The sequence below is a fragment of the Plecotus auritus genome (assembly GCF_963455305.1).
Source record: "Plecotus auritus genome assembly, chromosome: 7".
In the NCBI taxonomy this organism is placed as follows: domain Eukaryota; kingdom Metazoa; phylum Chordata; class Mammalia; order Chiroptera; family Vespertilionidae; genus Plecotus; species Plecotus auritus.
The window spans coordinates 24701287-24713359 of record NC_137774.1 but is presented as its reverse complement, the minus strand read 5'-3'; the positions used below and the strand labels follow the sequence as shown (position 1 = coordinate 24713359).

General features: G+C 37.6%; 1 protein-coding gene across 18 annotated transcripts in view; it reads left to right on the top strand.

Moving 5' to 3' along the window:
- Window positions 1-12073, top strand: part of SYNRG (synergin gamma) — a 57959-nt gene that overhangs the window by 24795 nt on the left and 21091 nt on the right. For all 18 annotated transcript variants that reach the window (XM_080678932.1, XM_080678935.1, XM_080678946.1 and 15 more), the window contains 4 exons: window positions 376-509; window positions 4814-4929; window positions 5517-5579; window positions 10364-11305. In XM_080678932.1, coding sequence (XP_080535058.1) covers window positions 376-509; window positions 4814-4929; window positions 5517-5579; window positions 10364-11305 — 1255 coding nt within the window. The remainder of the gene's footprint in view (window positions 1-375; window positions 510-4813; window positions 4930-5516; window positions 5580-10363; window positions 11306-12073) is intronic.

The window sequence follows — 12073 nt, the reverse complement described above, 5'->3', positions numbered from 1 at the left end:
CGGTCTCGATCCCCAGTAGCGGGCATGCAGGAGGCAGCCGATCAATGATTCTCTTTCATCATCGATGTTTCTTTCTCTCCCTTTCCCTTCCTCTCAGAAATCAATAAAAATATAATTTAAAAAAATGTATAGTTTAGCTTTTTAAATCAGTTTTTTATGATTTGTACATTAGAGTACCTAATTTTTTAGACAAGATTCCTCCCTTAATTAAGCACTGGAGTTGACGTTGTATCTAAAGGGTGTTCTTCTAAAATTAGGTAGTTGTAACTAAATGCAGAGATTTAAAAGATAGTCTTTGAGATTGGCATTTGGAGATTTGTTATTTACTATTTTACCAGTTTAATGCTCTCTCTTTAAATGTCCTCATAAACCTAGGTGGTAAAACCAGAAGAAGACGACTTCCAAGATTTTCAAGATGCTTCTAAGTCAGGATCCCTTGATGACTCTTTCAGTGATTTCCAAGAGTTGCCCGCTTCTTCAAAATCAAATAATTCCCAGCATGGAAACAGGTACAAAAGAGTTGATTATAGTTAACATTGTATTTAATAATTGAGAAAGAGACATCCACGATGGGAAGCCTAAGTGTAAGTAAGAGAATTAAGACTCTTTACTTTCATGGTTTTTCTGATTAACCTCTCCTTATTCATCGTTTTACTCTTCAAACTTTTGTCCGCGTTGTCCACATTAAACTTCATCCCCTACCATTTCTTCCTGGTACACACCTGCTTACCTATATTTTATTTGCTTGTGCTAAACCTGATTTATTATAGCTGAGTGCATCTGTGCAGTGAGGACTTCATGATCTTGTGTTATGACTAGGACTTCAACTGCTGAAAAGGTTTTTAGCCTGAAGCACATAATTTGATATTTTTGCAATAAATATAATGTTGATTTTCTATAGAAATCATAATTCAGAAGATTAAATATGATTATTCACATCTCATACTTAAGTTGAGATTAATGGCTGTTAGGCCTTCGTATTTCTCTTTGTTTGCATAGACCATTGCACAAACATATCTCTAATGTTTTATGTGCTTGCTTAACTTTTAGGTACAGTAACTGATTCAGTACTTTTTCACCATTCCAACATTTTGAAAAAAGTATTTAGATACTTCTTCCACAGAGTAGAATATACCAGAATTTGATTAAGCAATATGAATTTCTTCAGGGTTTTTTTGAAACTTGTTTTTGTCAGGTTACATATTCCATTTCTCTTATGTTTCTATTTGTGCAATTCCATTCATCTTTTCCCTTTTAACTCATTGATTATCTCTTAGTCAGCATTTCTTGCATATGCACTGTAACAAGAACAGAGAGATAGGCATTATAATCACAAATTAGGGGAAGAATTATTCTGATTTTAGGAATATATCAAATACATGTAAATAACATAGTAAAAATATATGTGGGTTGTGACTTTAAAGGACTAGGATTTCTAAGCCCACTACACCAGCATATGTGTTATTAACCTGGTAGACACAGAATAATATTTCTTTCTCATATCTCTTCCTTTGAACAAAATGTTCTACTGCTATCTGAAACATACCTGAATGACCCAAGGCATCTCAAAGCACCTGCATAAAATTAAATTTATTGTTTTCCTAGTTAAAGCTAAATAAAAAATTATTAATTCATCATTTTCTTCTTTGGTGACTCATGTCACCATATTCAGTCACCAAATCAGAAACATGTTATTTATTTTTGGCTCCCTCCTCTCTCCTTTACCACCATCAACTCTGTCAGCTCCCCTTGTCATGGAAAAAGGCCATGTGTGATCTTGCTCCTGCCTACTCTCTCAACTACTGCCATTTCCCCACAGCTCGTACTGTAGCCATGCCAACATGACTTCAGACTCACCATGCTCTTGCCAGCTTCTGGCCTTTTACGTTCCATTTCCTTCAATCTGAAATTCTTTCCATCATTAATTCTAGTTCCATTTCAAAAATTGATTTAATATAAGAAATTTTTACTAACCCCTTTGGATTAATCACTGCTGCTACCAAGATGAGTTAAGAGCCTCTCTGTCTCCCCTGTCAAGGTACCTTATGATATCTGTGCTCTAATTATAATTTCTGGGCTACCTGACTATTTCCCTCACTAGGCTGTAAGTACCTGAAGACAATATTTCATATCTACATATATAATACTTAGCCCATGATTTGTAGTTAATAAAAGGTTTGATGGATGGTTATATTATATTGTAGTATGAAAGTCTCAGACTGAAGTTATCAAATTGGTTGTTCTTTCCTCTGGGGGGAAAAAACCTCTCATTAGATGAAATTAAAATTGGGGTATAGAAAGTTTTAAAATGGTGGCTAGACCTGAGATATGTGGGGTATTAGCAATTTTGTGTGGCACAATAGTTGACTTTCATACACAGCCATTCTCCACATCATAGTTGACTTTCATACACAGCCATTCTTTGCAGATTTTTCTTATTCAGTTCTGATTTGACTTTCCTTGCATGAAAACATTTTGCTCATGTCTAAGACTCCATGATCATTGTTTACTTATTCATTCAGAAACATTTACTTAGCATCTGCTATATGCCAGACATTGGAATAAGCATTAGAGATAATTGAGAAGCAAAAAACACAGTTCTTACTCTCAAGAAGCCTAGTTTTATCTGGGTATTTATATTATCTGATAAAACTCTCTTAGAATTGGTCCTTAAATGTGTGTGTGTGTGCATATATAATGAACTCCCTAGTTTTATGATAATCTGTATTCCATATTGTGAGTTTATTCTTAAAGGATATTTGTTAAATCACAATATGAATAGCTAAGCCTAGGTGAGACCACTTTGGGTGGTATTTTTAAGCAGAAAATGGGCTTTTTTTTGTTGTTGTTAGAGAATATAAAAAGGAAAGGAAAGTGTTAGAAGTAGGCTGGAGTGGAGAGTATTGTTAGTGGAGGGGTGGTGGGAATGACATTAGTTAAGGGCTGCACCAGCTGTGGGATGCCATGATTTATGGCATAATCTGTAAAACATTTTAGAACTAAGAAGTGGCATGATGAAAGTGATTTTTGCTGCTGTGTGTGGGATAAATTCAGCTGCCATGATAATCCTGTTGTGAGATTATGAGAGGTACTCTGGATTTAGAGTTATAGATACTGAAAAATGTGTATCTGAGAAATTGGTTGGACTCCATGTTGAACTGGATGTCAAAGTCAAAGGAGAAATAATTAAGCTGGTGTGAAAGGGGATCTGGATTTGTTTATCCATTCAGGACAAGCTTTGTGTGTGTCAGGCACTGGGGAGCCCAGTATGATAAACAGACAGATACAGGGCACACTGATGCTAGAGTAATTTAAGGTGCAGAGGCTTTGAGTTGCTTAATTTTATTTTGCTTTTTAAATGGGTGTATTTAGCAGGGTGAGCAAATAAGTAAAATAATCTACCACAGCCATGTTGGAGTGATTGTAAAGCATAAATGGAATTTTATTTTGTTGAGTTCAGTCAGCAGTGCTTCATTATCCTGAAGATCCTCGCTATTTTTTTTCTAATTCTGAAAATAAATTTTAAATTAATATTAATTAACTGTCACATTTAGTAGAAGACTTTAAAAGACCATAGCTAAAGTTACAGGTCATGAAAAACTAATAGATCATTCAACTTTGTCTTTTATCCCTAAGGCATTGATTACCTTCCTTTATTCCTGTGTAATATTCTGTTCAATGAGTTGTAGTTTAATTACTTATGGAACTTTTAAAAATTCACCTATAACATATAGCTGATGCTCTATTTATCAAGATCAAATATGTAGCAGCTGTTTGTTAGTGAATGTGAAATTATAATATTTGATAGCACTAAGCCCTAAAGCACTGTGGATCCCCATTAATATGTGTGTGCAAGAGCTGGATTTCTTTCTTTGCTTGGAGGCCACTGATAAGAAGATTTAAATGACTGTGGAAAGGTTTTTGCTCCAGGGCAGAGAACTCAATAGAAATCCATTTATATAACTTGCAGTGTGTTATTGAGTGACACAAACTAGAGGTGGAATATAATCATTCATATGTAAAGGTGGTTCTTCCTGGGAGCTGCCTGTGTTTGATAAGAGGGGGGGAAAAAGCAGTGCTTTTCTAGTATGTGTTAAACTGGTCCAAGAATTACCCACAAAGATACTACTCATTACACTGTTTTTCCATCCAGGGAGAAATGTGTCCACAGGCAAAAATATCTTTAATTTTGAAGTGATTGTTGTTTTACTACAAAGATAGCTACTGGAGCCTCTGATGTGATCCTAGCAAAAAATGCAAATAACTCCATTGCTGCTATCAGGTGTGTAAACTGCTGTCAGTAAGCAATGCCAGGAAGCAGCAGCATGATCAAGAGAGGAACAATTTACATCTTGGCTTGAACAGCATTTCATAAATATATTTTTATCTCAACTATTCCACCTCTGCATTCTGACCCCATTTTAGAGAATAATTTATATTCAGGTTCACATAATTTACTTTAAAATATTGGGTATACCTATATATATATTGCAGTAGGTCGTCATTCTATGATAATCTATTTCCAGTGCCATTCCGATTGTTTTTATGGCTTAAAGATGTGATTAGATGGTCAGTGTGGATCCAACAATAATCAAGAGGAGAATTATTGGTTGGGTGATGTTTCAATATATATTTTTCAAGAAGGATGTTGTTTTTAATCATTTGTAGCATATACATATTTTTGACTTTTAAAACAGGGAGCCATGTGTTTTAGTTAGGTTAGGTACCTATTTGCCATTTTAATTCTAAGTTCCTACTTGAGAAGGAGAGGATTTAGTGTTCTAGTCATTAAGAAGTATTTTTTCCCTTTCAGTGCCCCTTTGTTGATACCACTTTCTGGAACTAAAGCATCAGCTTCAATGGATAAATATGCTGTGTTTAAAGGAATTGCAGCTGACAAGTCCTCTGAAAATACTGTTCCATTTGGAGGTAAAAATAGTTTGTGAATGTAAATCTTTGTTTTTAGTGGTAGCCTTTTTAAAAAAAGCTATTTTATTGATTTCAGAGAGGAAGAGAGAGAGAGAGAGACACCAATGATGAGAGACAATCATTGACCGGCTGCCTCCCGCACACCCCACCCACCAGGGATCGAGCCTGCAACCCAGGCATGTGCCCTGACCAGCAATCGAACCATGACCTCCTGGTGCATAGGTTGATGCTCAACCACTGAGCCACACTGGCCAAGCCTTAGTGTGGCTTTTTATGGTAAACTAGAGGCCCAGTGCATGAAACCCGTGCATGGGTAGGGTCCCTAGCGGCTGCAGGCCACCGGCCAGGGCCTTCCTTCATTCCACGCCACCCCTTGGTGGTCGGTGCACATCATAGTGAGTGATTGAACTCCCAGTCAGTTGAACTCCAGAGGGGACACTTTGCATATTAGGCTTTTGTATATATAGATGTGTAAAATGCCTATACCACGTGTTAAGTATGTTTGGCTAACCCAGTCTGCCTTATTTTCTTGAGTTGTGATCTCAAGGTTCCTAACCTTACTTGAGTTTCTGTCTTTTTAATCATAGAGTCTGGTGATAAATACAGTGCTTTCAGAGAACTTGAACAGACAGCAGAGAGTAAATCTTCAGGTAAGTTTTTGATTCCTTAAATGAATAAATTATTTCAATTTCTAATAAAAGAGATCTTTGAATGTTCTTTCAATGACACCTCTGAATGCCTTTATTTTATTGTGTGTGGGTTGTTTTTTGTTTTTTTTCTTGTATGTCTGGAAATTATAAGGAAGCAAAATGTGGTTCAGTTATTGGAAATTATTTTCTAAAATTTAGTGTAAACCCCAAATCAGTGCAGTTTCCTCTAAAGATAGTGCATTTCCCTTCTCCAAAAGCCTTTAAGCCATGTTAGACTCCTGTATCAAATGGAGGGCTTTGACCACTTTTGGTTATTTTAATGTCCCACAAGACTGGACTGTATAGAAGGCAGCAACCAGTCTTTTACTTTTCAAAATTTTCAAAATTGGTTATCTTACCTAATAAAAGAGAAACATGCAAATTAACCATCACTCCGCTACGCCCATAGCCAATCAGAGTGAGTATGCAAATTAACCCAACAAAGATGGAGGTTAATTTGCATATGCAGGCCAGGAGCTGCCAGGAGGGGCTTGGCGCCTGCTATGAGGGGAAGAGGGGAGGCGGAGGGAGCTGCTGGAGCGGTGCTCTGGACAGAAGCGAGGACTTGCCGGCTCCCGGGTGGCTGGGGAGCGGGGACTTGCCGACTCCGGGTGGGCCGGGAGTGGGGACTTGCCGGCTCCCGGGTGGCCGGGAGCGGGGTCTTGCCGGCTCCTGGGCGGCCAGGGAGCGGGGACTTGCCGGCTCCCGGGCGGCTGGGAGTGAAGCCAGGGGAAGGAAGGCCTGTTCTTGCACGAATATCGTGCAGCGGGCCTCTAGTAATTTAATAAAATGAAATGAAAGGGCTTTCTGTGCCTATGTGGTCTCCATGTCTGATAGAAGGGTTAAGTAGAGTAGAAAGGAATATAGGATGATATGCCCTGGTGGGGTGGCTCAGTTGGTTGGAGCATCGTCCCATACACAAAAAGGTTGCAGGTTCGAGTCCTGGTCATGGCACATACCTAGGTTGTGGGTTTGATTCTCTGTCAGGGTGCATACAGGAGGCAGCTTATTGATGTTTCTCTCTCACATCAATGTTCCTCCCTCCCTCCCTCTCTTTCCCTCCCCACTTCCTCTCTTAAATCAATAAGCATATCCAGTAAACATATCCTCTGGTGAGGGTAAAAAATAACAACAGTAAAATGATAATGTGAGAGCCATATATGTAAAGGGTAAAAGTTATGTTTGTGGTTAAATTCTGTAAACTTGATATGTAGGGTTTAGAATAATCTATATGCCAAATTATGTCCTTCAAAGCTTAACTGCGCATGCTATGAAATTTGTATACTCTGTTGAGGAGTTGTTCCTGGGAACAGTATCACATTCTACTTTTTTGTACTGAATGCACAAATTTGGAACATCCTTCAGCAGTCACTTGTGCTCACTCTTCTGCCTAGGGCAGCGGTTGCCAACCTTTCAGACCTCACGGACCACCAGTGGTCTGCGGACCACCGGTTGGCGACCGCTGGCCTAGGGGATGGGAGGAGGATATAGGAAAGGTGAGTATATGTGAAAGTTTAAGTAGAGAGTGAACTGCTTAAATATCTAAAAAGGGAATCTCACCTTTTCTGAAAATACTCAGTCCCTGGCAGTTCTTATGTGCTAGAAATGTTCCCTTGTGTTTCAGCCAAGCCTTTAGGTTGTAATAACTATGTCTTCCTCCTTGCCTGTATTAGGTACTAGGAGTACAAAGATAAGCCCTAGAGGAACTTTTGGATTGTTAATTTGTCATTTACTCCTAGCAATGCTTTCATCAACTCCTGGGCCAAGGCAAGTTTGGAATAGAGTATGGTTTAGTACCAGGGGTCTTTGTATAGCATGGTTTTAATGATCGAGTGTATGTATGTTATTTCTGGGAAAGACAATGGTGTGCCACCCAAATGTCCTTAGTCCTGCTTTTTGACACTTTATTAACAGAATTCCAGATTGTTGTTGCCATTCTTGTGTACTTGCTTTCATTCCTTTCTTAACTTTAACTCTATGGCCTTCCAGGCAGAAATGCCAACTTGGTTCACTTTAGAACATATTTTATTCTACTTGCATTAAAAATACATTGGCCTTACAAAGTATGTAAGTATCTTAGAATTTATGAAGACTCTTACGGTATTGTGTTCAGAGCTGTGCGTTTCTTAGGTTACTAAATGACAGAGTTTAATAATATTTCCTTTTTTCTACCCTACAGTTTAAAACATAAAGTTAATGAGGAAAATATTTTATGTAATTAAGTGACACTGAAGTTTTAATAAAAAGTGATCTCTTTGGAAACGTTTTTAGGGCCTATGAAGTAACAACTAGAGAGGGAAATTTATGAGGATTCAGAAGTTAACTGAAAAGCTACCCATGAAGTAATATGCTTAATGGAACTTCTGATATGCAAACTTCAAATGATTGTAACTAAATTATTTGCCTCCAAAACCCCTTTGTTTTTGAACTTGTAAACATACCCATTTTTATTTCTTTTTAACCTTTTCACTCAGCTTACATTTCTAATGGAAAAGTTTACAATTCATCAGTAAGTTTAGTTTGCTGTGGTTATTTCTTTTTAAAAATGACAAAGCAAAACTTGTCAATTTCACAGATATTTCAAAGCAGCACATCAAAAATTTTGGCTGTGACAAAAATTAGCTGCTTATTACCTTTTCATTTACAGAAATAATACAAATATTGTCAGTGATACACTTGCCTAAAGTACTAGGGTGATTTTTTTAAATGTTTTACATCTGCTTCTCCTGTTGGTTTGTGAAATTGATTATAGTTTTATTGGTCTTATGTTTTACAAACATAAATAGAGGAATTCTGAATGTTTTTCCTCTCTTTCTAAAGTTTTCCTAATAATACTAAATAGATTTCTCTGTGTTGATGAATTATGCTGGTGAATTGGTTAAGTAGCTCAGATTAGGAGGAAAAAATCTGCTTCTGTTATTTTCCATGCTTTTTTTAATGATATATCAACATATATATCACTTTACATGCACAATATATTTAAAGCCTGTATTATTTTAATGACAATTTTAAGAGTTGGATTTTAGTTTTAAATACATTTTTATAGTTCATATGCTTTTATATTTTATTTTTAGGGAAAATATAATTTAAAAAGTGGATGAGGAAATTAAAGTTCATATTTTGACTTATAACTCTCTGACACTTATATTTTTAAACAGGTGATGTTGGTATAGCTATATTTATATTTGGTTTATCTCTGGTTTTCATTACCTGGTATTATCTAGTGGATTTTATGGAAGACCTTCAGACACCATTAGAAAACTAAGATCATTTGCATCCCAACCTCATACCTATGTGTGATAACATTACTATGATAATAAAGAATAGAAAACCTAATAAGAATCATGGCTCCAGATTTTTATCAGTATCTTAACTGAGTCTATTTAAATATTTATGAGAAATACATTAGCACCTATTTTCTCTGACTAAAAAATTAATTAAAAATTTTGTCAGAACCCCTTCCTCAGAGTAGCACAGTATAAGTTTAAATCATATCCTTGGAAAGTTTTAATAATAGAGTTAGTGCGTATTCAAACCCCTTTGAATTTTAATAATTAAGTGTTCAGTGAGATGACTGATTTCAAGAAAAACCCAAGTACTGCCTGGTTTGGATTTGTTAGACAGTATAGGGAGAAGCTGCTTTACAGTGTGCACTGGGCCAGAATGCTTTGCAAATAAGTAGATACTTTTTCAAAAATTTTCATCAGAGTTGCCTTTAAATTAATGCTTCCATATACTGGAGCAAGACCACCTACTATGTCAAGTTAAAGTGGTGTACATCCTAAGTTTAGATGCAGGGTTTTTTGTTGTTGTTTCTTTTCATAATATTCCATTGGTACCTGTGATATATTTTTCCTGATTGATCACCATGTAACACATTTTATATTTAAAGGGCAATATTTTAATATAACTCTCTTCAGCAACAACTTTTTTTTTTTAATATATCTTTATTGATTTCAGAAAGGAAGGGAGAGGAAGAGAGAGAGAAACATCAATGATGAGAGAGAATCATTGATTGGCTGCCTCCTGCACACCCCCCACTGGGGATGGAGCCCACAACCCAGGCATGTGCCCCTGACCTGAATCAAACCTGGGACTCTTGAGTCCGCAGGCCGACAACTCTATCCACTGAGCCAAACCAGCTAGGGCCAGCAATGACTTTTTATTCTACTGTACCCTTGGCTGGCCATCCATAGTGAGAAAAAGTTCTGCAAGCGGTGCTTTTGGCCAACTGAAGGATCTGGCATCAGGAGACTTCTCACACTACAGGGAGCAAATGAAAATAATACTGTTTGGTGCTTGTGGTTTGATTTTGATTTTTGTATCACTAGCCTTCAATGTGGAAACAAATATGTGGTTCCTAAAGGAATATTTGGTATGGTTTAAACTAGTTAAATTATGTCACTCCAGTAAGGGAAAACTTCATAAAAGTATGCTTGTCGTATTTTAAAATACATATTTTTATTGATTTCAGAGAGGAAGGGAGAGGGAGAGAGAGATAGAAACATCAGTGATGAGTGAGAATCATTGATTGGCTGCCTCCTGCATACCCCACACTGGGGGATGGAACACACAACCCAGGCATGTTCCCTGACCAGGAATCGAACCATGACCTCCTGGTTCATAGGTCAATGCTCAACCACTGAGCCATGCCGGCCAGCAAAGTATGCTTGCCATTTAATATGCTGTGCATCATATTGTTTTCAGCTCTTTCTTATTTCACTGTTTTTGTTGTTTTCTTTCAGGAGAAAACTTCGCAGAATTCAGATCTGCAGGGACTGATGATGGTTTCACCGATTTTAAAACTGCCGGTAGTATATCACCCCTAGAGCCACCAACAAAAGACAAAACTTTTCCAGCAGCCTTCCCCTCAGGAGCTATACAACAGAAACAACAAACTCAAGTGAAACATCCTCTGAATTTAGCAGACTTAGATATGTTTTCCTCAGTTACTTGCAGCAGCGAGAAACCATTGTCTTTTTCAGCTGCATTTAGTACATCCAAATCTGTTTCTACACGACCACAGGCAGGACCTGCTGCAGCCACAGCAGCATTGGCATCAACTAAATCTTCTAGTTTGGCTGACGATTTTGGAGAATTCAACCTTTTTGGGGAATATTCTAGTCCAGCATCTGTTGGGGAGCAGGATGACTTTGCAGATTTTATGGCTTTCAGTAATAGCTCTGTTTCATCTGAGCAAAAGACAGGTGACAAATATGATGCCCTCAAAGAGGAAGTTAGTCCTGTTCCTTTGACCAGCAGCTCGAGCAACACAGTGAAGAGTGGACAAAACTCAGCTGCTGCGTCTACCAAATATGATGTCTTCAAACAGCTTTCTCTGGAAGGATCTGGACTAGGTGACGAACTGAGAGATAACCCTCCTTCAGGAAAAAGTGATGATGATTTTGCCGACTTCCACTCCAATAAATTTTCTTCCATGAACTCAGACAAATCCCTGGGAGAGAAAGCAGTGGCTTTCAGACACACCAAAGAAGACTCTGCTTCAGTGAAGTCCTTGGATCTCCCTTCCATTGGTGGCAGCAGTGTTGGCAAGGAGGACTCTGAAGATGCACTCTCTGTTCAGTTTGACATGAAACTGGCTGATGTGGGAGGAGATCTTAAGCATGTCATGTCTGATAGCTCTTTGGATTTACCAACAGTTAGTGGCCAGCATCCTCCTGCTGCAGGTGAGGAATTGGTGAGATTGCTCTGGTGATGGTGATGTAGATTTCAAAGATGGTTCTGTGGGTGTTGATTTACAGACAGTCAGTCTCTGGCTCTTAACCTTTATGAATTTCTAATAACCTCTTGGTTACCAGTCCCCTTAAGCAATGTTAAATTTGAACCTATGGATACTTGGGTGTAATGGATACCATGAATACTATGGAACTTAGATTGAATAAATATTTTTATTTTTGAAATCTAACACCAACTTGGTGTTAGAGGCACATAAAAATCCACTGCTAAATGAACCCCACATTGCCAAAATTTTTGTAGAAATTTTTGCAGTGCCAGTAATGTTCCTCTATTTCTGTGAGTGAGGCCAGTGTTTCCCTCTCCTTTTTTCTTCTCTTGGGTATATTTAATAGCTGCCAATGTAGTTTTCTGTTTGGTTTACAGAAACTGACTCTTGTTAGGTCAATAAAGTAAGAATGTGTAGCCAGTTGTACTGCAGTTTGCCAGGTCCCTACAAGAGAAAAAGAGGGAAAGTGCTTGTGTATGGATGTCCTGTGTGCCAGGGTCTGGCAAAGAGGAGGACGTGAGTTAGTGGATTTCAGGTACAGTTTTCAGTGTTAAACCTTATTATTGGAAGTATTAAATTGTAACAGGTCTGTAGATGATAGAATAGGGTAACCTCTCACTTTCTCATAAAATGTTTGAGGATATCTTATAAGGGAGCCCTCTTAAAATTCTGTATGAATTTACATGTAGCAGTTTATTCTCTAGTTTAACTT